Here is a 26,323-nt window from a genome sequence, read left to right as displayed (position 1 = left end):
AGGTCTTATGACTTAACATAAGACCTGGAGGCGTGGCCAATGCCATTTGGCTGTTTTGAACAGCATTGGCCACGCACGCCTCCAGGACTTAAGTGAGGTCATAAGACCTGCTACTTGAGACACGCAAAATAGGGCCAGCTCTTAATATCATGAATTTATGATGGTGCCTGACCATTGAGAGCTGTGTAGGTGAGGAGGGGAATTTTACATTCTATTCTGTATTTTACCAGGAGCCAGTGCAGAGACGCCATTGAAGCAGAGATATGATCAATTGTTCTAGTTTCACACACAGTCAGTCCACACGCATCAGCATTCTTGACCAAATGGAGACTTATTAGAGCAATAATGATAATGAGTTATCGATAATCCAGCCTGGAAGTAACAAGTGCATGTAGTAGATTGTCTGCATCATTTCGAGACAGGATGTGCCTGACATATGCAATATTATGTACACATATAGCTGAACAAGGCAGCTTGAAATGTTTTATGTCGGAGTTACAGGACATACCTGCATGTGTCAAAGGTAACGCCAGGGTAATGCCATCCAGAGTCAGATTATCATGGCCCAATGTGTTTCTAAAGTGTTTATAGGGCCAAGCACCATAACTTCAGTTTTGTCTGAGTTCACAAGTTGGTGCTCTAGTAGTAAGTCGTCCAAGTCTTTTTACCTTTAGACATCCTTGAAGTTTACTACTAGCTGATTTGTTTCATGTGCCTTCATTGCACACACCACTCTCTCTCTCAGTGTGCCCTGCTGTCTCGCCAGCTCAAAAACATCTGGTTTGATGTACTGCCTGGCTGCAGCCGTACTGTAACGATATTCCTCTCCAACAACCCAGCTCCTGCTAGGACCAGAAAATGGCACTCCCTCATTTTCTGTTACACAGTGACGGAAATCACCCTGAAGGGAAAAGGCGAAAGCCCTTTCCCCACAGAGTCTGATAGCACATTATGATTCAACACAACGAACCCAAACTGCAAACACATTTCCCCGCTGTTACAATCCTCTGTCTGTGTGATGGCAGTGTTTTTGTATTGTGACTTAAGGGGAGAGGAGAAAAAAGCAGGGTGAGATTGAGGAAAGGTATATGGAGGACGGGAAATGGGTTTAAATACACACTAGATGTTAGTGAGCAGATAGAGACACTGTGTGTGTGTGTGTGTGTGTGTGTGTGTGTGTGTGTGTGTGTGTGTGTGTGTGTGTGTGTGTGTGTGTGTGTGTGTGTGTGTGTGTGTGTGTGTGTGTGTGTGTGTGTGTGTGCGTGCAGAGAGGTGTTGTAGAGGTGGAAAATTATACAGTGGTTGGACAACAAACAATCACACCCATGTGAAGTATGAGGCACTCTTATCGTAACATAAGTTGACAAATTATGTATATGCAGTATATATACAGTATATATATATAAGCCCCGAGCTAAATTAAAAGTTGTTTAAGAGTGTTTAACAATGGCATTTAATGCTTGTGTTGACACAAAAAGCTGATTTGTTCAGACACATATGTTGTCAATGGCAAATCTGACATGAGTTGTGACGAAAAGCTGTACTGTATATAGGAGGGGCTAGGGCCAAGTAAAAGAGAGGTGGAGAAATTCTCTGGCCTCTTTTAACTTTACCTTTGGGATGGTTGCTAGGGGTTTGACAGAATGGCCAGAGAACACATGAGGAAAAGGCCGGGAGGAAAGTAGAGTGGAAACATTTTAAGTTCAAAGTATGACAACACTTACATTGTATTTCAGATACATTGTATTTCAGACTTTTATATTTTTTTACATGAATGTTGAGTGCTGGTGTTGTTGTTGTTGGCTGGTCCTGTATCTGTCATGTATCTGTTGTCTGTCCTGTCTTAAAAAACTTCAATAAAAATACTTGAATAATAATAAAAGTATGACAACACAGAGGGAACTAGAAATGCACTCTGTCGAGCTGCTAACTTGTGTGCGAGCAGAGCTCGCAACATATGGAGCCAATCCAATTGGCCGAGGGAGCCACCGACAAACGCAGCAAGCTGCCAACTTGGGCTCTGATTGGCTGAGCGACGCCAACAAAAATACACAATACTTGATTGGATTGGCCGAGCGATGTCACCAAATATAATACACAATCCCTGATTGGCCGAGCTGGGCCACCAAAAATTCACAATCCCTGATTGGCCAAGGGGACCACCGACATACGCATCCGAAAACAGTACTTGCGCTCTACTCACGCAAGTAATACATATGCTCTAATGTCCACAGGGATTTGTTTTGAAGGTTCTGGAAGTGACTTTTCAGAAATTCCTTATATTATTTCCAGTTGGGAATGCATGCCCCTCTTGTTACCCATTGTACCCATTGTCAGAGCACTTGTTGCAGTAAGACATCATGTTATAGTTGTTGACAGGTAAAAACTGTGTATATTCAAAGCCGTTGAAAAAAGGACCTGTATTTCAATTGATTTAATCAATGTAGTTTTTATTTGCTCACACACGACCTTTTTGATACTCATTGGTTAAACATATAAAACCCACAGACTTTAACTCAACATGCCATATTGTTAGTTCAATGCTCAGAGATGTGATATAAAAGTGTTAGAAACTATTCCTTTCATTTTGGCTCAACTTTAGCCACTTTTGCAATAGTTGTGCCCCTGACATTAGACATCTATCGAATTATCTGGATATACGGCGAGACAGACAAGAATAGACGGACCATATTTCTCCTTCCTACGATTTCTCCTTGTTGTTCATCCAAGGTCACATCCCTCTTCTTTGTTGTTTGTACCTCTGCAGCCCACCCTATTTCTTTCTTCTTTCTATACCTCCTCTCTGTATCTCTCTCTCTCTCTCTCTCTCTCTCTCTCTCTCCCCCCCTATTCTTGTGGTTTGTCTCAAGCTACTACGTTTTTGTCGGTAATCATTAAACAGCTAATAAGAAAATCAATGAAGTGCAGGCATGGAAATGGCAATTAGAGAGCTGGTGTTTATTTCTTTTTAACGTGTGTGTGTGTGTGTGTGTGTGTGTGTGTGTGTGTGTGTGTGTGTGTGTGTGTGTGTGTGTGTGTGTGTGTGTGTGTGTGCGTGTGCGTGTGAAGTGAGCATGCTTTTGTGCTTGTTTGTGTGTTCCCCTCACACATGCATGTTCTTTTTCAGCAGAATTATGACTAATCTTCCACAAATTACCGTTGGAACGATCTGAAACTGGCGGAGAGAATAGCCCCTACTGGGACACATCTATATCGCAAATGCTCTAATATATCAACATATACTATTGATTGTGTAAATCGGGAAGAGAGAGGTAAAAAATGAGAGGTGTATCCATGGGGTGTATCCATCATGGATATTGTAGTGCGCTGCATCACTACAAAAGCTATAATGAGTCTGGTAATGACTACATTTGTACCGTAGGAATTTAAGTGCTGCTGCGGTGCTAGGGGCGGAGTGAGAAACCGCATAGGAATAGAGGATTATAATTTGTCTCATCATCATTCAGTCGCTATAATACAGCCAAGTACAGGCTCTCTTTAGTGGTACGTCAACCCAGAGCTGTCTACTGTATCTCCAGTACATTTGCCAATGGAGCTCTTTGCGCTCTACTTCACCACCTCCTTTCTGCAGCTGATCGTTCCTCATTCGAGGGAGGCATCAATTGAATCCCAATCAACCATAAAGCACAAAAGGCATTAGTGAAGGTAATCCCTGCATGGCTCCGATGGCTTTTTTGAGGTTGTTGAATATTAACTGTTGCCTAGCAACAATGCCACATCTAATCAGTCACTCTTCTACTCTGCTACTGTATCTGTGAAAGACCTCGATGGGCCTCTGTACTTATCCCCACATCCAAATGCTGTAGGGGGAAAAAGAATCACACCGCACAGCTTGAGAGCTTATTTCAACCAATTGCCTGTAGTATAACATTATTATAATATATATATTATATAATATAATATATTTCACTCCACTTTTTGTTCTTGTCTTGTCTTGGCACAGTGCCAGAGATTTTAGTCTCCGAGGCAAAAAAGGTCTGCTCTGTGTGTGTGTGTGTGTGTGTGTGTGTGTGTGTGTGTGTGTGTGTGTGTGTGTGTGTGTGTGTGTGTGTGTGTGTGTGTGTGTGTGTGTGTGTGTGGTATAGTATTTCTATTGCTAATCCATAGCAAGGGTTAAAAAACACAATATGTATATGTGTAGTTGTTGTTGTTGTGTTGTTACACATTGGCCTTCATTAGGGCGACTGCAAAATCCATGTGTGGTTGATGACAGACAGACCTGTCAGGAACAACTACTTTTTATGCTTTGTAACTTCTAAACTTCTAAATTTACTCTAAACCTCCCTGTGGAGTCTAAATGGCTTTTTGGAGCTATTTTGACATATACCCTATTTGGAATGCTTGTTAGCAACAAAGTGCTGTAAACAGGAGCTTATGTCATGTCAACTAGCAGCCGACTCTGGAGCTAATATTCTCTGTGGGACCACTGCAGGCATGGGAGAGGCAAATTATAGGTCTAACATTGATGAACTTATGCTTGGCATAAACAGCCGATAAACAAACTCAATGTATTCCACTTGACATAACATCAGCGCACACAAAGTATAAATTAGTCTTCACTCTTTAAGACAGTTCTGTGCTTATTATATACTTCAGTGTGATAACTCTTTCTTACATCGCTGATGGATTGCCCCGAGCCAAACAAACAGCTTAAGATCAAATTTAGGCTCATCCATTGAGCCTGTTTCACATGCTGTCCTTGTCCTGATATGCTGAAACAAAACAAGCGCAAAAACAGCTCAATTATTCACCCTCTCCCTCTTCAATAATTCATAGACCTGTGACTCAAATCAAGCTCTAATAAGCCTGGGATGTCGAGGATATTTCTTTTGTGTGTCATTCTAATAGTGTTTTTCTTTGTTATAGAGTTAGTTATCCAATTAGCTACTTACATTGTTGTCATTTATAATTGTGTAGAGACGTGATTGGGGCCACCCTAAGGGTTCATTGGCGTTCCAATGGACCCTTACAGGTCTACAAATGCGTACGATATAAACACTAAGTAACAAGGATATATTGTATAGCCTATTTTAAGCTTCAAAATATTTTCAAACACTTTGAAAAGTGCATCTAAACAATAAACTTCCAATCAATCATGCTCCCATGGATATTTATTCTATTGTTACTACCACAGGTGAACTTTTGTCATTAAGTCATACTGAACCATGCTGTGTGACTATGCCTATTTGGTGCAGCGTTGTGTAGCCTCATTGTGAATTCTAGATGATCTGAGGGCATTAGTTTGCTTCTGATTATTCTGTCAAGGCTTTTCTTAATGGAACACCTCCTTTAATGAGGGCCCTTGCCTTAATGATGCACCCCCCACCACCACAGTCCACTTCTCTTAACAAGACAACTCACCTTAATGAGCCAGAGGGCTGGAGTATTTATGCACTGTTAGTAGAATTAAAAAGAAGAACACACACGCATCATGCACGCACGCTAGCCTCTGTCCCAGGCTTACTCATCTGCGAAGAGAAAAGCCACAACCTAAGGCAGAGACGCTATCGGCGGAAATGTCGGGACGGAACATATTCCGGTATCGAGGCAAGTTACGGAAAGTAGGTTTTAGAGAGATATGTTATACATTTGGAGGGAACACAGAGGGGAGATGGAAGACCCACCCATCAACATGGAGGCTGATTCACTTTCAATATATTTAAGGCAACAATAAAGCTGTGTTGTTGTTGTTGTTGTTGTTGAAGTGCTCTTTGTTCTGAGACTTTGATCTGAGACTAAATTGGGTCTGCTCCACTCCACCTGCATCTCTCGCCTACAGAGGGTCCAAAATGTTGTTGATAGACGTACTTAACTGGAACTAAGAAACAAGATCATATCACCCCTGCATTGGCAAAACTACACTGGTTACCCGTTAAAATTCGCATTCAATTTAAACCCCTGCTCTCAATGGCCTTGCCCCCTTCTATATTTCCAACCTAATAGTTCAGTCATTAAGGCTAGCCCCACCCTTGAGATTTTTTAATCCAACTTGAAAACCCACCTTTTTAGTCTGGCTATTAACACAGTGTGAAGTTATTGTTGTTTCACTGTTTTTGTTTGTTTTACTTGGCGTGTTTCATTATTGTATTAAATTACATATTACTATTTTTGCACTGTGCATAGACTACAGTCTACCTGTTTCTGGAAAGCACTTTGGGTCAACTGTTGTTGTTTTTAAATGTGCTATGACCTGACTTGACTTGACTTAAATAAGGCAAAGTGCAGTCACATACTGGTTGAGAGAGAAATATTCTGCAAAGCACACAAAGCAATTACATCTCCTTCATAAGAAGTCAGATAGTCAGAGAGAGAAGCTGCCAAAGTCAGACTATACACGTATACAGCATATAAATCGAGCATGGAAATGTCTATACAGGAGAAAGGAGTGGAGAGGAGAGGAGATAAACAGCCCGGTTAAAGCACATTTTTCATCGCTTGGCTCCGGTGTGCATCGCATCCACATAGCCCACCCATCCAAAAGCAAATCATTAGATCTATATTTCAGGAGTGCAAGTTAGATCACCTCACCTCCCCACAACTTTGTTTCATTTGGACAGGCTGCCGCAAGTTCAATTAATGGGATGGTAGATAAGTTAGGAAACCGAGGAGGAGGGGTGCATTGTGAAATGGGGATATAATATGTTGTTTAGTTGGAGGGAGTCTACATCATGCTCCTGCGCTCTCTCCACTCATCTTTTCTCCTCTTTCTGTAGTAACATCCCTACTAATTTCTCCCCTATCTCTCCGCTCCTCTCCTCTCCGTTGTCTTATTTTCTCTCACACTCCTCCTATTCTCTTCTCTTTTGTCTTCCCACGATCTCTCCCCATCCTCTGTTCTCCTCCCTCCTCATATATCCTTTCTTGTCTTTCATCTTCTCTCTCTCTCTGCCCTCCTCCCTAGCTCTCTTCCTCATCTCATCTACCCCCCACCCCCCCATCCAGTCAGGGAAGAGGGTTATATAGATGTGTATCATTTCTCATCTGTCCTCTGTACCCCTTCCCTCCCTCCCACCTCCTTGTATTCTCATTGTCGTGACACACACACACACACACACACACACACACACACACACACACACACACACACACACACACACACACACACACACACACACACACGTGTGTCTTTATCTGTCTGAGAAGACAGGAGGTGGCTGAGAGCCAGAGACTAATGGACTTTTAGAAAACACAGACAACCATGTATGGGGAGAGAGAGGAAAGGGGGGGTTGGAGTAGAGAGTCGGCTGGGTGGAGGTAGAGGGAATGAAGGACGAACATGGAAAGAGATATGTGGTAAATGAAGACACAGAGAGGGAGAGAGGAGGGCGCTATAGTGGTAAAGGGTGTTAGTGAAAGGTGAACCATATGTCAGAGGTTAAGACAGTAGAGGGAAAAATAATAGGAGGGCCTAGATGGAGGGAGAAGAGCAAGAGACGAGAAAGACAAATGGAGAGAAAGAAAGCCATCAGTTTTTGCCCAGAGACTTAGCCGGTGGAATAACTTGAGCTGTAAGGTCACATCTCATCTCTGGCAAGCGGTTTGAAGACCATAAAGAGTGACACGCACACACGCACGCACGCACGCACGCACGCACGCACGCACGCACACACACACTTCCATTGGTTATGGCAGAGATCATGTCAACGCAGTCAGTCTCTAGTCTCTACCCCACACAGATGTGAAATGCATATCTGATTGCCCAGTGGATTCCATCAATGACAAACATTCCTACTCCCCTTCAAGTTAAAGTTCACCATAAAGTCTGTGAGGGATTATATGGATCTGGATATAAGGATTCAGTTAAAATATTGCACTGCTATTCTGTAAAAGCAATCTCTGAAAGCAACACACTCCTTGAATGTCAACTTTCCCAAGACAATTCCTTCCAAATTGCTAATTGCTTTGGAATAAATGTTGCAAATACCTCCTTATGTTTTAATTCTGTTTTGAGGGATGAGAGGGTTGGGGTGTATGAGAGTGTTTACCTATGTGTGTCTGCCAACGGGTTTGTGTGTCTGTCTATATCAGTCACTGTTCTATCTTCTTGACTTCATTTCCCTCCCACTGTTCCAATTAATGCTCCCCCAAAGCAGTCTGCAAGGGTAGCATATTAACATACTGTATGTGAGAGGTGGTTGTCGTTTTTTGTGTGACATTAACTAAATATTCAATACGAAAGGCAATGCCTCAAGGTAAACTTTCATCCTAACGGGGCTTTCACCCAAAAGATCACTCCTGTGTGCAGCATGACAATATTTTACTTTCCCCCACCAAATTAATTTAGGAAGGGTCATGTCTCGCCAGCTAGGAGAAAAATATTGTTGATGTATCTTTTTGGTCCTAAATGGTTTGGTACCAAATTAAATTCACTCATTGTCCTAATTACTATTTACTACTTTAGGTTACAGGAGGCATTGTTAGTACTTTGTCTGGCTGGCTGTCATGCCACAAGCACACAACACGCCCAATGTGCATTTTGAAAAACTGTCCAGAAAGCTATTGAGTTGTCATAGTCCGTGACGCTTTTCGGTTGAAATTGTCTGAATCCTGTTTAGACAGCACTGACGCAACTGTGTAGGGATGAGTGGAAAAACACACAACAAAAACAACCATAAAATAAATATATATTCTAGGTGCAGCTGCCACATCGGAGGGGTGGGGTGTCTTTGCACGCCTTCACAGAGAGAAAGCAAGGAGGAAGACTCAAAGAAGTACATAGTTTCATATGGCACAGGAAAGGGATGAGCGATTGAAAATCCAACCCAAAGCAATGAGAGGTAGAAGTTCCATGTGAAAACATTGTGCCAGAATGGTGACAAGGGAAGGCGACTGCATGCCTGGAGGCATGGGGTGAGGGAGGGTAGATGCCTTCTGGGAGTGTCTGAGCCAAAATTGTAATTGACTTTTTCTTTCTTCCACGTCTCCAGATTCAACCACATTTGTAGCCCACACTGTTACAATATAAATTCCCCTTTTCCTAGAGGAAATAATTTGTGAGCCAAACCTCATGCACTTAATGCACAAAATAGTTTAAAACAAGTTGATGCATCTGCTTTTGAAGCCCAATCACCCTTTATTATCCGTCTATCTGTCTGTGTTGTTCTGTCCCTCAGTCCACATGTTTTAGAGACAAAAAGTAAAGTTGAGAGAGGCCCCACGTTTCCAAAAGGCAGGCCCGGAGCATGCTCTAAGTAATTCATCCAAGTCATGCAATAGTCATAAACCCCTTCTTCACGAATACAAGAGAAATAGGGACGTTTTGGGATTTTGTATCCAACCGCTTTGAATAAAACATCAGTGTTTGTTTGTAAGATTTATTTCCCCCTTCTAGCGAGGTGGGGTAGATTGCTAAGGTGGGTGGTGCAAAGCTTTAGTCATTTTAAATGCACAAGAAACATTACCTCCCTTTGTTCCTCTGACAGCAGCATGCGGTTTAATGACACATTGTGTCTTGCCTCCTCTCACAGCAACAGCCACCAAACATGTTCTGAAATAATATTTATGATCACATGTATCTGTATTGTGCAGTAAGCTATATACTGTATAACCATGCCATATTATTCTTTCGCTGTCTACCATTTCTCACTTTTTTCTGGGGATTTTAATCAGACATGCGCTCGAAGCCTGTTAGCATCCTGAACTGTGATTAATGAAGTTTTCCTGGTCCATGTCATTTTGCAATATAGGTCCAACTATACTGGATACTACAGTGGCTGGTGGCTTTCATGTTACACATCTTACACAGAAAGAATAATTTTCTGTCCATCTTTATTGAAATTTCTCTAATCAATCAGAAGTAGTCTCAGTTGCCGTCCCAATGATGGCTACCCAATAAACTGTATCTCACATTGCTTGCAGAAAATAGACCTGGATATGCATGAAGCCATTGTTTAAAATGGCTTATCTTATTTATGTATTTCCTATTTATTAGTTTTGAGGGGCTCTCCTATGCCCATCTTTGTGTTTGTGTGAATCATAGCAATGATTTGATTGACTAATCACCCCATAGCGATAATTTGATTGGCTGAGCAAAGTACATATTGAGGATAAAATGTGAGGGCAGAAAAGTGAAGACGCAAATTGCTATTGGCCGGAATTTGATGATGTATGATGACAAGGGTGCCCTTATTATCATACATCATTCCGTGTCATTTCTGCCCTCACTTTTATCCTGTACTTTGCTCAGCTAATCAATTCATCGCTATGGGGTGATCAGCCAATCATCAGCCAATGTTCACACAAACCCTCAAAGCTGGGCATGTAAAGCACAGTTGGGTTTAGGTCATGTGACCTGACTAGCTAGTTACCCTTAATCAATGGTAGATGTACATGTATGTATTTTTGGTTTGGTTTATGAATATGAGGCCTAGCTAATATATAATATATCATTGGCATACACTATACTGTCATGCTTGCTTCATGTTAACCTGTGTTAACAACAGTGATAAAGACATCTGAATATAGTGTATATTAGAGTACGATAATACTATTACTGTAGATTTGTTCTTTTCTCCAACTCTGGTGATGTGTGTCAGCTTTGTATTGTATTGCAGTCACTCTCCATCTTCTGCCACTTTCTAAAAACCCACCTCTACAGACTCAACCAGTCTGGCCAGAATGCCATTCAGTCATCCCTATTGTCACTCTGCCCTGTCTGGCATCTACTTACTGTATTTGTGGTGAACTCATTTTCAAAGTTGTTGAAATGCGTTGTGATGTGACACGTCTGTGAGCTTGAAGATCAGCAATTTAGCTTTTATTTATTTTTTAGCTTTTAATGCTATGCCCAAAATAGTGACAGCAGGTTGGAAGTGGTTAAATAGAGTACATTAGGTAAGTTGTTTACTCGTTATCCTATTTGTTGCACATCCGTGTTCTCCTAGAACTTGAATTCCATGAGCAATTATACGCTGTTGTTTGACAAAATCTGCATGGCACTTTGTAAGTTACTGGATAAATTGTAAATGCTCTTTTCACATAGATGGAATGGGCTCTTTAGTCATTAGCTGAGTGAATTAATTCAGACGTGTGCCACCACAGACCATAGAGAGAGAGAGAGAGAGAGAGAGAGAGAGAGAAGAAGAAGTGCGAGTCATACAGTACTTTTCAATAGGGGGGGACACAAGTTCATGATGGAAAATACAAAGGAAAACAATAGATGAAAATCCCCAAAAAGTACATAAATAATAGTTTCCTGCCAGATCTTATTAAGGATGGCATCTTAGTTTTGGCTCACTGAGCCAAACTGGATGATCCTTCTCTCCAACATCTGTCTCCAATTACTCTCCTCCTTCGCTATCACATCTCTCATCAGCTTAACTGGGTCTAAGCAATGATTTGCATACGGTGTGGCAATAGGCGATTAATTTCTTTCTTTTTTCTTTTTTGTTATTGTTGTTGTTGTTCATATTTCTCTGAGAAAGAAAGCCGATTAATGACAGCTGAGGGCTAATTAAACAACATGGGAAAAAAGAGAGCAGAGATGAAGAACTTGTCATATTGAGTTGTTTGTGGATAGCTGGGACTCTTGCCACCAGAGTAGCAACCAGGCAGGACAGAACTGTGCCATGTTATGCCAGCCTCTCATTATGTGGGGTTTGTGGGAGATAGTCTTCCATTTTTTGTTTCGCTTCTTGGGAACAGCTAAAGTTAGTTTGTCTAATCGTTGCTTTTATTTGTGTCAGTTTGGCCCCGCTACATTGTGGGAAATGGGCATTGCATTTGTGCACTAAAACAAGGGTCCCCAAACTTTTCAGACTGTGACCCCAAAATATTTTAACTGGGAACCCCCACCCTGATAAGCACTTTATGCAAGAACTGTAGGAGTTGAGCTATTACATTCACGGTAGTTTTATTCGGTTCCACAGAGTTAAAAAAAAAAAAAATCTACAATCTACAATCTCACAGTGGTTTGTGATTGTTTTAGAGAACTGGCTCATTTTGAATACAAGTAAGGCAGATTAAAGACCTAAAGTCCTTGATACATATCCGTGCTACAGAATTGATGCATAATGTATAGTAAAACAGGAAATGTAATCTTTTTAAACCAGTCAATCAGTCGCTGTACATTATGGCTCTTATTACACAATTTCTTACAAACTTTCACTGTAAATATTTCATTTGCTTTCTCATGTAATATGTACATATTTTACAAGTCACCTCTTCCATTGCAATGACGGTAAATAGAGTCAGAATAGCATTCTGAAATGCTTCGATTGACCTAACAAAACAGAGTATTCAGCAAGCACTGTAGCCTAATAAAACATTGTCTCCCTCCCCCATAAAGCGACTTTGAGTACTTAGAAAAGCGGTATGCCTATGTTATTGTTCTGTTATTGTGTAATTGTGATTAATGTTGTTGATTGTGTTCATTCAATCATTTGGTTTATGTATGTGCATTACAAGAAATCCATGAGTGATAGGGATGCATAGTTGTGTGAGACACACCCCTCCTTTTATGTTCATTGATTGAGTTGGTGTTTGTGGGTGTGACTGCCACAATAAAAAAATAAAAATAAAAGGTATTCCTATCGGGAGAATTATGTTGCCAGCGTGCTTCATTACCTTTGATCATACAATATTAAATGTGTCTTACCCACTGCTCAGCCACCACCACCAACTTCCAATACAAATTGCATTCTTGTGGATTTGAAGGGATTTGTCCTCAGAAGAACCCTTATGTAGTTACACAGATGCGATGCGAGGTCCTCAATGTTGGTGGTATCAGGGATTATATGGTGCCAGCTCTTTTCTCGAGCTTTGACGGCTTTGCTCATACCTAATTCAATCTGTACTTAGATCTGTTCCTTACTGGCCACAGGGAGCCGGCTAGTGCCAGCTGGCGAGGGTATTTGGCTGGGAAGGAGGCTCTCATTGTAATGTAATGCTCTCTGATTTGTCAAATGAGACCCAAACAAAAAGAAGTGCAAAGCATGTGGGATGCACATAAACAAATGTAGAGGCATAGAGCCAAGAGACAGTGCTGCTTGGTTTCGGGGATAGACAAAGCTATTTTCGTGTGAGTCTGTGCATGAGTTTGTGTGTCTGTCTCTGTGTGTGAAATCAATGTGCATGCATGTCTATGGGGCAAGCTGTAGCTCCCTTGTACTTGCCCTGAAACTGTAAGTTAGTGGAACTGGATTTGAGTTGAGTTGTGCACTGGGCAAATCTATATTTCTCATTCTCTCTCTCAGAATGAGACAAGAATCGAGCCAGAAGAGAATGATGCATGAAAACATATGCAAAGAGAGAGGGCCCTAGAGACGGAGTTTAGCTGAGAGCAAGTTTGTGCCTTCTTGAATGTGAGCTGTTGTACTGTAGAGGGCTTTCAGAGTGCTCAGGATTTGACAGTGAAATGGTAGTTTAATAATTCGGTACAATATCTTGCATTGTGTGTCAGGCTCCATTTCGACATCTGTTTGTAACTGCAACACAGTCAGAGTAAAACGACACAAACAAACATATATCTACCAGCTCGAGAAGTATTCAAAAGCTGTCCTAATATGAGATATTTGTATCCCTAATGTCGTGCTTTTACACACACACATCACACACACACACACACACACACACACACACACACACACACACACACACACACACACACACACACACACACACACACTTGGCAAATGTAGCCTGGAAACCAGACGAATCTGCCACAGGAAAAAGAAAATCCCTGTGGAGATTGGTCTGGCACTCCTCAGTTTTAATTACCATTTCGCTCACCCCAGAGTTGTGGGTGACCAATCAAACTCCACTATTCAAAGTGAGACATTTGGAATCTGTTTGTAATTTTATCGCCCCTTGGAGATAAATCTTACACACAGAAGTTCCAGACTAAAATATACGCAGTGATATTAGTCTGACCATGCCAGGCTATGGCAAATGTCCATCTCTGATTATGGCAAATCATCCACATTTTCTTCCTATAGTGGACAGGGATTTATTTTTTAACCTGTGGATCAGATATTGGATAAATTGTGATGTTGGTGGTGAAGAAATGTGGTCTCCATGTGCAGCTGTTATGCTGTCTTAAACCCTTTCAGCATGGTCCCACTGGGAAGAGCGACTCACGCTTCACAGACATCACTTCATGTAAGAAATTAACTGGAGAGTTAGAAACAATTTGTTTATCTGAGCTTGCTTTAATTTTGTACATTTATAATGTTGAATTTGCGTGCGCTTGCATGTAAGAGAGAGCGGGAGAGCGATAGAGAGAGAGAGAGTGTGACATGACACGACAAGAAGAGGGAGTGAGAGATGCAGAGAGAAAGTAGACCCTTGAGTGCACTGCTTCAGCTGTTTGAAGACTTCAGTGGATCCCTGTCCACTATACTAGTCTCTGAAGCTACTGGTTGTTTTAACCACAGAGAAGTCTGCTGAACAGCCCCTCTACTCCAGAAACTAGATAATATTATATAATATTATATAATATAATGTCGTGTCATAATATTATATAATAAAATATTATATTATATAATAAGTGAGGTACAGTAATTATGACCACACAAAGCCCACAAAGTTATCTTGTGATGCAGTGCTCAATGTTGACTGTTAAGGGGCTCGTCAGATAAATTTCCATGATCAATGCATGTCAAAGAATAAAGCGATAATAACGTTAGAAATATGTCACAGCAAGTTCTGGTGATGAACAGTAGTGCCGAAATATTGTAAAAATAAAGTAAAAATGTATCTGGTCGGCTTAATTACTTTTATAGCCAGGGCCAACATAATAAATTGAGGTCAGGCAGGAAGGCAATCTGACCCATCTTCAATATGGTGTGAGTGGAGTGCCCACCTCTCCAGGAGCTGGCTGTTCTCACTGAGGAAGCTCAGGTCCTTGGTGTGTAATATGCTGCTGATGTTCTGTCAGTCTGTAATGGACAGACTGACTGGAGGGTGTGGTGAATGTGCGTGTACTGAGGAGCTGGAGGCCATCATGGCCAACCTCCTTCACACGGAGATTGAAGAGTGAAGTGGGTAAAAGGAAGGACTTTATCCTTTATCCTCGGTTGGATGGACTTTGTCAGTCCTTTGTGCCGTTTGCTATGATAATGTATAATGATACACACATGGGGCAAGTTGGCAGCGGTAATGGACTCTGCGTGACTCAGTAGGAACTATTGTAACATGTTACGTTATCACCTGTTACATTAGGTTTGTGCTGATGTTATAACTATTGCTTAACTTTGCAGTGTGTGGCTATCAACATCCCTTCTATGACTCTCAAGCTTCATGTTTCTGGATAACTGAATAAAGTGCCCAAACAAAGACAGTTTAAAGCCAATAAAGAAGATAGTGAGTATACATAAACAATGAAACAATAATTGCATTAGACTGATTTTTCTTCTCTGCCAAAAAGGAGGGGAGGCAGAGGAGTGATTGAATAGAGATGGGGATGGTTTTGATTGAGTGATTATGAATCCTGTTTTGTTGCCCCTGTCTCATTGTGGTCAAGAAAAACAAGGCCTGATGCGATGATTAGGATTCATCGTGGCTGCTTGGCTGTGTGTACAGTATGTGCATGTGTGTAACTTTATTTCTGTGTGTGTGTGTGTGTGTGTGTGTGTGTGTGTGTGTGGGGGGGGGGGGGGGGGGGGCACAATTACAGTCACAAACCATCTGATTACAATAGCAAAGGGAACGGAAATGATATAAAGAAGGAGGGGTGTGTATACGTTGGTGCGTGCGTGCACATGTTTGCATGATGTGACCTTACAGCATTGGACAGAGTACATGCACACATACATATTTGTTGGTCGGTAGTACTAGTTTGCCCATACAGCATTGTTTCCCAAACAGTGGTTCGGCACACATTTGTGGGTCACAGACCAATTTTGTACATTTTAAAACAAAGAAAATCTAAGGAATTGCATAAATACAAGTAATTAAGAAGTAGTGAAAATAGCCGATCTACAAGCTCACAACACGCCTCGAAGCCGCTATTTTACACGTAGGTGGTTATTTTTCAATTAATTATTTCTACAGCCAAGCACACCGCTCAAGTAGCATGTATAGAGGAAGCACACATGCTCTATATTCACATGTACAATTGTACTCCTATATGTACATTATCTTTGAGCAGTAAGCTAGGTAGGATTTCTCTTTTTGTCAGCTTTTTGAAGGGCTTATCTGTAGAAAACAGTTGTTCCAACTTCCATGTATTACCAAAAGAATCACTAAATTGATTGATCAATAAAATCGAGAATGAAACTAGACTGTGAATGTTGGATCGTATTTGAAAACCAATGCATTCAAAAACATATTTTTTTTTCTGTCTGAACACAAACATTAAATGCCATTGACATTGAACCTCACGTGTCTGAACAAATTGGCAAATGTATGTCGGTGGCCACCCTTCGCCAATAAGGGACCACCATTCTTGGTGATGATGTACGATGATTAAAGCGCCCCTCACTTCACACGGGTGTGATTTTGTTTTTATTGAATCTCTTGCACCAACCTTGGGTGTCCATAGCAGAGTGCATGGGTATAGACTTGAGGCTGTCTGGTAATCAAGATCACACCCGTGTGAAGTGAGTGGTGGGGGTCCCCGGGGGTCCGTGGTAGTTCCAGGCCCACAGGAACGTGCCCAGGGGGCTGGCCCGGTTCTGGCGAGCCGTCCACATCCGAAACGGTCGAGAAATGACAGAGTTACCGTGTGGGGGTCCCCGGGTAACCTGACTCTGCCAGCTGGGGGCGGTATTGGGTAACCATGTTCCCCAACACAGCATCCATCTGGGATCTCTCAGGGAGTTGTGCTAACGCCGAACCACTCGTGGTTCGAACCAATCAGCGTGAGCTAAGGGCGGGACAAGTGCGAAACCGGATGTTACGCTATATAGACACGTCAATATGATTGGTTGTTATGAGAGCCTCCGTCTCTCGAGGTGTTGAACCCGTGGTTGGACCGGCTGACGCGCTGATGTTAGACTGTACTGTTCGCTCCAATGATAAATACAGGCCGCTCTTCGTGCTTTTGAGTATTTATTATTTGCTTCACCTGTTCACAATCAGTACAGCATCTGCGATCAAAATAAGCAATAATCAGAATAGACAACACAAAACAAACATTTCGGACCAAACAAACATTTCGCTGTCACCCAGTGTTGTCAAATGACGTACCTGCGGTCAAAAACCTTTGCCCTTCCGGGTCAATCCTCCCTACCAGTTCCAGAGAACCAGACGCTTATAAAACCAACAGCGCCACCCCATGGTCACAAATTCACTTGATAATTGTACTCATTTGGCCCTTACACACCGGCCCCTAATTGTTATGGTGGGCATAACAATTCAAAACAAACAAAAACAAAACAAGGGCCAAAGCATGTCATAAAATCGAATGCATTGTTTCATGAACCAAGCGCCACTTCGTCACTGGCTTGTATATGGTGATGCCTTTATTTTTAATGGACACACCACTACCAGACCAGACCCGTTTGTCTGGAAAGACCTCCAGCACCCTGCCTAGTTATCCAGCGTCCAAGTATGGCCTCCTCAATGCTGCTGTGCGTTCCTGTACACACCGGTCCTTACCGGCCCCTGTATGTCCACATGTTTCCTGTGAAGTCAGTTGATCATCAGATGGCTCCTTTAACAGTGCTGGAGGTGATTGTCTTTTGATGTGAAGCACAGTGGGGTGAGTTTGTCCACACACTTTGCAGGTCAAGCGTTTTCCACAAAAACGGCTTATATGCCCAACACATAGGCATGCAAAGCAAACTCCCTTTTCTCGCAGCACCTCTATTTTCTCCATGTGCGTCTTTTCCTTAAACTGTTGGCACTCTTCCAGTGAGTGGCCACGAGTAGAGCAGAGGCATACTATTTCCTTGACATTCGCATAGTTTGATGTTACTGATGTCAGCTCCTCACCTCCGTCAGGCCAATCTGTAGACGTTATTGTAGCGGCAACAATATTTCCCTTCCCTCTGTTTGATGAATAAGATGTAAACATGGGAGCCTTTGTGCCAACCACACCAGATATGGGATCCTGAATGTTACCAAACAGGGGGTCAGAAAGAATACTGACGCACCGCTCCATAAACGCAACAAGGTCCCAAAAGTGGGCTCTTTCATGGGTGTTCCCCATGATGTCATGAGCCACTGTCCTCCATTGCGCCCTCATCTTGAATGGCAGCTTTGCTATCATGGCTCGCATATGGACGGGCATGTCCATTTCCTGCATGTGCTGAAGCTCCTCCATAACATTACAGCAGCCACGCAGGAATAAAGAGTAGGCCTGGAGTGCATTAGCATCCTCAGATTTAATTGTTGGCCACTCCAAGGCCTTTTGCATATAGGCATTTGCTATTTTGTACTGGTTTCCAAAATGTTCAATTAGAAGAGCCTTTGCCACAGTGTAGCCATGCTCAGGAGCCATGTGTTGGCAGCTACGCACCAACTCCTGTGGTTGTCCTCTTGTGAATTGCTCCAAGTAGTATAAAGCATCTGCCTCTGTCACCTTTTCTTCCACTCCTTGCTCGAAAGCTCTAATGAATGCCCTGTATTGGAGAGGGTCACCTTGAAATGTTGGAATCTCTCTTGGTGGTAGAGATCTTGACTGTTGCTGTTGTACCAAGGCAGCGGTTATTTCATTTTGTTTCTCCATAATGGTTAGTAGGGTTGCAGGTTGATTGGTTTGAACATGATTGATTTGATTTGCCGATTGACCTTTCACATGCTGTGGTGTTACCATTTTGCTTAACTGTTGTTCCTTGTGGTTGCGATGAGGTATATGGTTAGCAGCAGCAGTGTTCCATTGGCCACATTCCTTTGGCCTTACGCCCGATTGTTTAATTGGTGGCATTGACAATTGTGTTGGTTTATTTGGTGGCATTGATGTTCCAGGTTGAAATTGTTTTGCTTGTGGATTCAATACATTGACCTTTTCCCTTTTCCTTATTTCTCTCTCCAAATAGGAATTCATTGCATTTGAATCATTTGAGGGTGCCTGAGAGGAACCTTTACTTCCTGAGTTCAAAACAGTAATCTTTGCATGGTTTGCAGCCAATTCTGCGTCCACAGCCAGCTGCTCTCTTTTCCTTCTCAGCTTTTGTTGATGCTCTTTTATTTGCCCCATAGTGCTCAACAACTCGTTTTCCTCCTCCTCCAAGGCATGTTGCTCCTTAAGTGCAGCAGCGCGGGTAACGAGTGCAGCTCTATCAGCCTCTGCAATTAGCTTTGCAGAGGCTGTACTTGAACACGAACATCCACTTTTAGCACTCCGTTTTGATTGTCTACTGCCAATATTGGACACACTATCATTAGGACCAATACCATCATCAATCAAATGACAAACACCTTCATTAGTTATACCATAAATTTCATTTGTACCATTTTCATCGTGCATAATATTACCATCATCATCATCACCATCATTGTCAACCTCATTGTTTGAAACCCACATAGCTGCTTCTGAAATGCACTCATTGTTGGATAACATTTTTGCTTTAAACCATATTTCATGCTTATCCTTTTCCTCAGGTGGCATAAACCCCAACAGATTGATATGCATGAACTTTGCCTCATTACACACTTGCATCAGTTCTGTGACAGCATTTTGTACATTTGTGACTTCGTTTTTGACCATGAAATCTTGAATATCATCTCTTAATTTGGCTGCTATATTCAGCTTAGCCTTTCTGTCCCTTTGATATTGATCACATTTTAATGCAAGTGCTTTTGCAGTTGGTTTCACCACCCGTTTTCCAATCTCACTTGTCGTGACGTCACCACTAACGGCGGCGCGCGCAGCCGTATCCACGGCAACGCACGACGCCACCCTGCCCTTCCTCATAATAAATAGTCAGTGTGAGAGTGAGTCAATTCAGTCGAGAGAAAAGTTCGCAGCTCGCACAACAAGGTCAGTGCAAAAGTCAACAAGCAACGATAAAAGTCAATGTCAATTATTTTCAGCAACCCTGGATTTACGCTTTACTCCTAATAATGTGCGCGCACAACTAAATGGCCATAATACAGTGTAGCGCTACACATACCTCCTGTCCGCGGTGGGCCACACTATTAAAGCTGCAAACGTCGGATCAGCACCGCAGCCCCATTACCGCCGTGGACGGCTGCTGCGGTCGTGTTCCTCCATAGCGATGGCGTAGCAGCAAACTGTAGAATCCTTCAAACTCCGACAGAAACAACAGCAGCTCCCCTCGATCGTCCTCTCGCGTCGCCTCTGCCCGTCACGAACGCAGCCAAGCTCCCGCAGTTTACAAACGATACGAAGGTCCAACTGGTGCATAGGTTTTTGACTGTATGAGAGCCTCCGTCTCTCGAGGTGTTGAACCCGTGGTTGGACCGGCTGACGCGCTGATGTTAGACTGTACTGTTCGCTCCAATGATAAATACAGGCCGCTCTTCGTGCTTTTGAGTATTTATTATTTGCTTCACCTGTTCACAATCAGTACAGCATCTGCGATCAAAATAAGCAATAATCAGAATAGACAACACAAAACAAACATTTCGGACCAAACAAACATTTCGCTGTCACCCAGTGTTGTCAAATGACGTACCTGCGGTCAAAAACCTTTGCCCTTCCGGGTCAATCCTCCCTACCAGTTCCAGAGAACCAGACGCTTATAAAACCAACAGCGCCACCCCATGGTCACAAATTCACTTGATAATTGTACTCATTTGGCCCTTACAGTTGTGTTTGCACGCCCACACGGTGATAGACAGACGGTCCATCCAATCATCTACCAAGTATCTTTGTGTTAGTGAAGTAGAGGTCCATCAGACAGAAGTGTGTAAGGCATGGGAGGCGGTTGGCACTTTATGACCACAGGAGGCGAAGCAGATCAACTGTACAGTTCATGCTTGAAATTTCACTTTGACAAATTGTGGTCTGCTTCCTCAATGTCTTCATTGTGGAGCAGCACTTTGGAGCATGGCTGGCCATTATCTCATTATTACATATTGATTTGTGGTTCTCCCCTGTAAGTCCACACTGATGACTTTTAATGGAATGAAGATAATGTTTAATTGTTTCTATTATAGATGGAGTAGTATTTTTTGACTCACCCACCCCCACCTCCCATCCCATGGCAGGATGAAATATCCTGCCCTCTCTCCTGTTATGCTGTTATCACAGACAATCTGTCTAACTAGTATATTCTGCTTTATGTGTTCCTCCACAACCAGCTTCTCTTCATAATCCTATAAACTTTCACTTCTAATAATTAACTCTAACCAGAACCCAACATGCATGCATGCATGCACGCACGCACGCACACACACGTGGACGCACACACGCACGCACACAGAGTCAGGGGCTGGGTATTGGTAACTTTGACTGCACAATAGCCTCCCATTTAACCTCCTTGTATAGGCTTATATGTATTAACCCACAAGCTAACCCGACTGCGTGCGTGTGCAAGTAAGTACAGCATGCGTGCATTTATGTGGCCGTATGCATCTTTCAACCCCTAGGTTAGGCTATATCTGTGATTTGGCAGGGAAAATGTGAGGGTGTGACAGTCCCGACCAAGCTATTATTCTGCACTTTTCATTTGGTTTTCGGAACATGGATTTATTGTCAGAGCAAACAAGCAGCAACAGAGCTTCTATAAAACAGTCTTTGATTTTCATCCTTCAGATGAAACTCCCTAGAGGACTATGAGCTTTCAGACATACAAAAACACTGCTTATACAAATACACGTATTACTAATTTTTTTTAGAGAGAACATTGACCACAACTACCAATATTTACAAGCAATTTTACAGAAGAAGAAGCCCAAAGTCGCTTATAATAAACAGACATGGCAACACTCCAGAGCAGCGCACAGAGCCGCTCTTGTGTAAAATCAAACAGTGCTTTTTGCATTTAAGAGGTGGTCAGAACGATGGGTGTAATCGTTATGAGCGGAGTGTTTTTAGATCAAGGGGCTTAATAGCAGAATGCGCAAAGCGAATAAAATTAACATATAGACACTCCCCCAATGTTAAAATATTCAGGAACGTGGTATGCCATATGTGTGTGCGTTCAACACGGCTTCCATAATACGAAAGGGCGCAGAGCCAGGCCAAATTCTGTATTACCGCATGGATTTAGTCATATCATATGACATATCATTGATCCCATAGTCTCTATACACTACCTATGCATAAAATAAATCACGAAGGAAATGTAAAACAGGTTCATATAAATTACATATTCATAATCCACTCTCTTAACATGGTAAAGCAGTATACATACACACATAGGAATGATAAGCCAACAAGCAACATAACTAGACCTACATCTTCACTCGTAGTGGAAGACTAAACCATAAAGCCACTGTACCATAAGGTTCACTACATGTCTGCATGAGAACATAATCACACTACAGCACTGCATGCACTGTGTTCATTTACTGCAGCTCTGAGAGTATATGGATGTGGGCTATGTTCACACTTTTAGGGTTAACTTAATGCTCCGAAGTTTACTGCATGCTCATAAAGAAGACTCATATGCACATAAAGTGGCGGTACGTATAAAGCACAGCGGCCGCCTCGACTAATGTCAATCCTTCCAGCCCATCAGCTTTCAAGTACTCATGCTAAACAGGCGCTGAGGCTTCCTGTTTGGGAACCTGGACTGTGACTGTGACCCTTTGTGCGGTCCTGGAGCACCCAGGTGTTCTTCAGGGGGTTCCAGGGGTTCCCCAGCTAAATCATTTATGGATCCTTAGAGGTCCATTCGGTTCCATTTGTATAGTAGTTAAAATAAGTATTTTATAGTGTAGATTGGGGTACCAGAGATATGTCAAATGGGGTCAATGAATATCAAACTTGCAATTATAAAGGTTGAGTATGTATGAAACGCAATTCAGCTGGTCCATTTACACAATTTGATTTACAGTATATTATAGTATTTTGTGCTGCATTGCCTGTATTGTAGACATTTATGGACAGAGGTGTTTGCAGAAATGTATCACATAGTACGCTGCACACATAAGGATGTAACCACCAACTTTTCACCTCCCTAACAACATAGTCATGTGTAACGCCTGGGATTCAAACTCGGGTCTCCCACGTGAAAGTTCAATATCTTAACCACCACCAGACCAAAGGGATATCTCTATGGACCGGGGGAGATATTAGACTTTTAAGTCATCAGGCTGAGGTAGTGAGTCACTCTGCTACACATGCATACTGTGTAGATAGACGTATAACATTTGATGTGTGTGTGTGTGTGTGTGTGTGTGTGTGTGTGTGTGTGTGTGCGTGTGCGTGCACGCGTGTCAGGTCAAGTACGGTCGCTTTGGTTTCGTTTGGGACGCAGCGGTGCTGGAGTACGTTGCCATCAACGATGAGGACTGTTCCTTCTACACGGTCAGCAGCAACGCACCGGACCGAGGCTACGGCATCGCCATGCAGCACGGCAGCCCCTACAGGGACATCTTCTCCCAGAGGTAAGACATGTCCCCTACAGGGACATCTTCTCCCAGAGGTAGGACATGTCCCCTACAGGGACATCTTCTCCCAGAGGTAAGACATGTCCCCTACAGGGACATCTTCTCCCAGAGGTAAGACATGTCCCCTACAGGGACATCTTCTCCCAGAGGTAAGACATGTCCCCTACAGGGACATCTTCTCCCAGAGGTAGGACATGTCCCCTACAGGGACATCTTCTCCCAGAGGTAAGACATGTCCCCTACAGGGACATCTTCTCCCAGAGGTAAGACATGTCCCCTACAGGGACATCTTCTCCCAGAGGTAAGACATGTCCCCTACAGGGACATCTTCTCCCAGAGGTAGGACATGTCCCTCCCGGAGGTAGGCCATGTCCCTCCCAGAGGTAGGACATGTCCCCTACAGGGACATCTACTCCCAGAGGTAAGACATGTCCCTCCCAGAGGTAGGACATGTCCACTACAGGGACATCTACTCCCAGAGGTAGGACTAACATGCACTCCATTCAGTGTGTGCCTTAACCGCCTTGATCACACCAGTTGTTGTTGAAGTGAGGGTTGTTGTTGCCATTTATCAACTCTTCTTGAAAAGATTATACTGCACAAACACAAACCAAAGAAACAATGAGGTCTATTTAACAGCGTGTGGATGTGGATCTCAGGACATATGATATGATGTATGACGTCAGTACTATTTCTTGGCATCTCCATATTTAAGTTTCACCCCACTCTGACCTCAAGCTTTTGCTGTGACTGGTCCCTGGCTCTGGAATCACCTACCCCTCCATATTCCATCAGCCCAGTGTATAGACATTTTAAATCCTCACTAAAGACTCATGCTTTCTCCATGACATACTCCTACTGTAGTTGAACCTGGCAACCTGTTTTTTCCTTTTTATCTGTGTAGTGTTGCTTTTTGCTTTTTCTACTTCTCTCTCTCTCTCTCTCTCTCTCTCTCTCTCTCTCTCTCTCTCTCTCTCTCTCTCTCTCTCTCTCTCTCTCTCTCTCTCTCTCTCTCAGCTCAACCCTAGGTGTCACACTCTCTTTCTTGTGGCAGAGTTTAGCTGTTTCAACACATATTCTGTAATTATACATGTGCTGTGCAAGAGAGAAATATGGTGTGGGAGGTTCAGGCGGTTGTAATACTTTGAAGCCCAAAGTGTATTTGCACTGTGAATTTGGCCCCATGTCAAAATTATTTCAACGTCTGTTCGACAACTAATGTTTTTAGTCAAGGGGCTGAATTAAAAACTAAGAGTTCTCGTTGCATAGTAATATGCATGAAATATGGCAGAAACTAATAATAGTTTCCACCTCAACGTAAAATGGAGCCGGTTTGACCGTCATTGTATCAGCAATGCCACTGAAAATTTTCAACATGCCATTTTGGAAGGGGAAAGTTTAAAATAAATGTAGTATAGGCTACTTTTCCTTCTCGTCCCAGCTAGGCAGCTTGGCCACTCTGCAACAGTAATGGAAGGTGAAATGTTGTGTGGATCACTCTACACTTAAGTAAGGATAGATGAATGCAATAAGGATCAAATGTGATCTGCTACCGGGCACTCCCTCTATCCATAAGACACCCTGCATACATAGCCTACACATGCCTAAAATGAGGAATTATATGTACACAAAATGGTGTAATGAAAAAGTAATGACTAGTAATGAGGGGGCTCCCTCAAGTCTTTCGAGAGGCTGTTTGCCTGATTTATATTATGCAGAGTTGTCTGTGCATTTGTGTGTTTGTATGCAAGTAGAGAGAGAGAGAGTGTGTGTGTGTGTGTGTGTGTGTGTGTGTGTGTGTGTGTGTGTGTGTGTGTGTGTGTGTGTGTGTGTGTGTGTGTGTGTGTGTGTGTGTGTGTGTGTGTGTGTGTGTGTGTGTGTGTGTGTGTGTGTGTGTGTGTGTGTGTGTGTGTGTGTGTGTGTGTGTGCGCGCGCGCGAGTGTGCATAATTGCGTAATTGTAAGAGAGCGGGAGAGAGACAGCAGGAAAAACGCATGTTCCAAAAAATGGCTTCTAGTAAGGTTACATGCTTATTTATTCCACCATAATAACCAGTGGTGCATTACAGCCAGTTATTAAAATAAACAAGCTATTAATTGACATGTTTATAATTCCTCCCCATTTTTTCTGGGACATTGTTGCACTCTTGGGAAGCCAGTACTTTATGCGGCTCATTTTCATCTGAGCAGTTTCCCCCACACTAGTCCCCATGGTACAAACACTACTCGAAGAAATTATAAACAAAGCAAATTATCACATAAGTATAATTGTTTTTTTGTTTTCTTTGCTCATTTATTTATTAATTTCCATTCTGACATTTTGTATTATTCATGTCAATGAAGCACAGCCATGAGGATATATGGAAATTACATTAGAGGTCCCTGCTATGGGAAATAAATGGCGGAATCGGCGGATACAACCTAGTCTTCTCTAATGATGTCATAACCACATCCTTATGCTAAAGTACCAATCTGAATTTAGTAATGAACAGTCCGGATTTATGTTGCCTGATTTCATTTAAATTTGAAACCTTAGCGCAATAGATACATTATGTATAATCAAATATCCAGTATACAATATTAAACATACAAGGCAAGAAAAAAAATCTGGACCTCTCAGTTATTTATGAAAACTATACTGGATATGGCAAACTCATTACACTGGCTGGTCTAAAAATGGATAAGCCTGTAGATAGTGCAGATACACAAGCAAAGGTGATGCTCACGTTGTGGGTCAGCTAGGGTTCTCTCATGGTGGTCCTTCTACCCCGCCAGCCCCCCCGTCTTCGAAAGCACCTTTCTTCAAAAGGTTTTTGGATGGGCACGATTTCTTTTGATCTTGTTTCACGTGGACAGATAACAGATGAAACCTCTCCTTGATTGGTGGTGGTGTAAAG

The 26,323-nt window shown here is 42.5% G+C and overlaps 1 protein-coding gene across 2 annotated transcripts in view; it reads left to right on the top strand.

The window, feature by feature from the left end:
- grid2 (glutamate receptor, ionotropic, delta 2) overlaps positions 1-26,323 on the top strand; it is a 603,942-nt gene that overhangs the window by 547,447 nt on the left and 30,172 nt on the right. For both annotated transcript variants that reach the window (XM_080765357.1, XM_080765356.1), the window contains one exon: positions 23,258-23,424. In XM_080765357.1, coding sequence (XP_080621483.1) covers positions 23,258-23,424 — 167 coding nt within the window. The remainder of the gene's footprint in view (positions 1-23,257; positions 23,425-26,323) is intronic.

This window comes from Protomyctophum bolini (genome assembly GCF_963924005.1).
Source record: "Protomyctophum bolini genome assembly, chromosome: 6".
NCBI lineage: Eukaryota > Metazoa > Chordata > Actinopteri > Myctophiformes > Myctophidae > Protomyctophum > Protomyctophum bolini.
The sequence above is the reverse complement of the archived record's forward strand: the minus strand, read 5'-3'. Positions and strand labels throughout refer to the sequence as shown.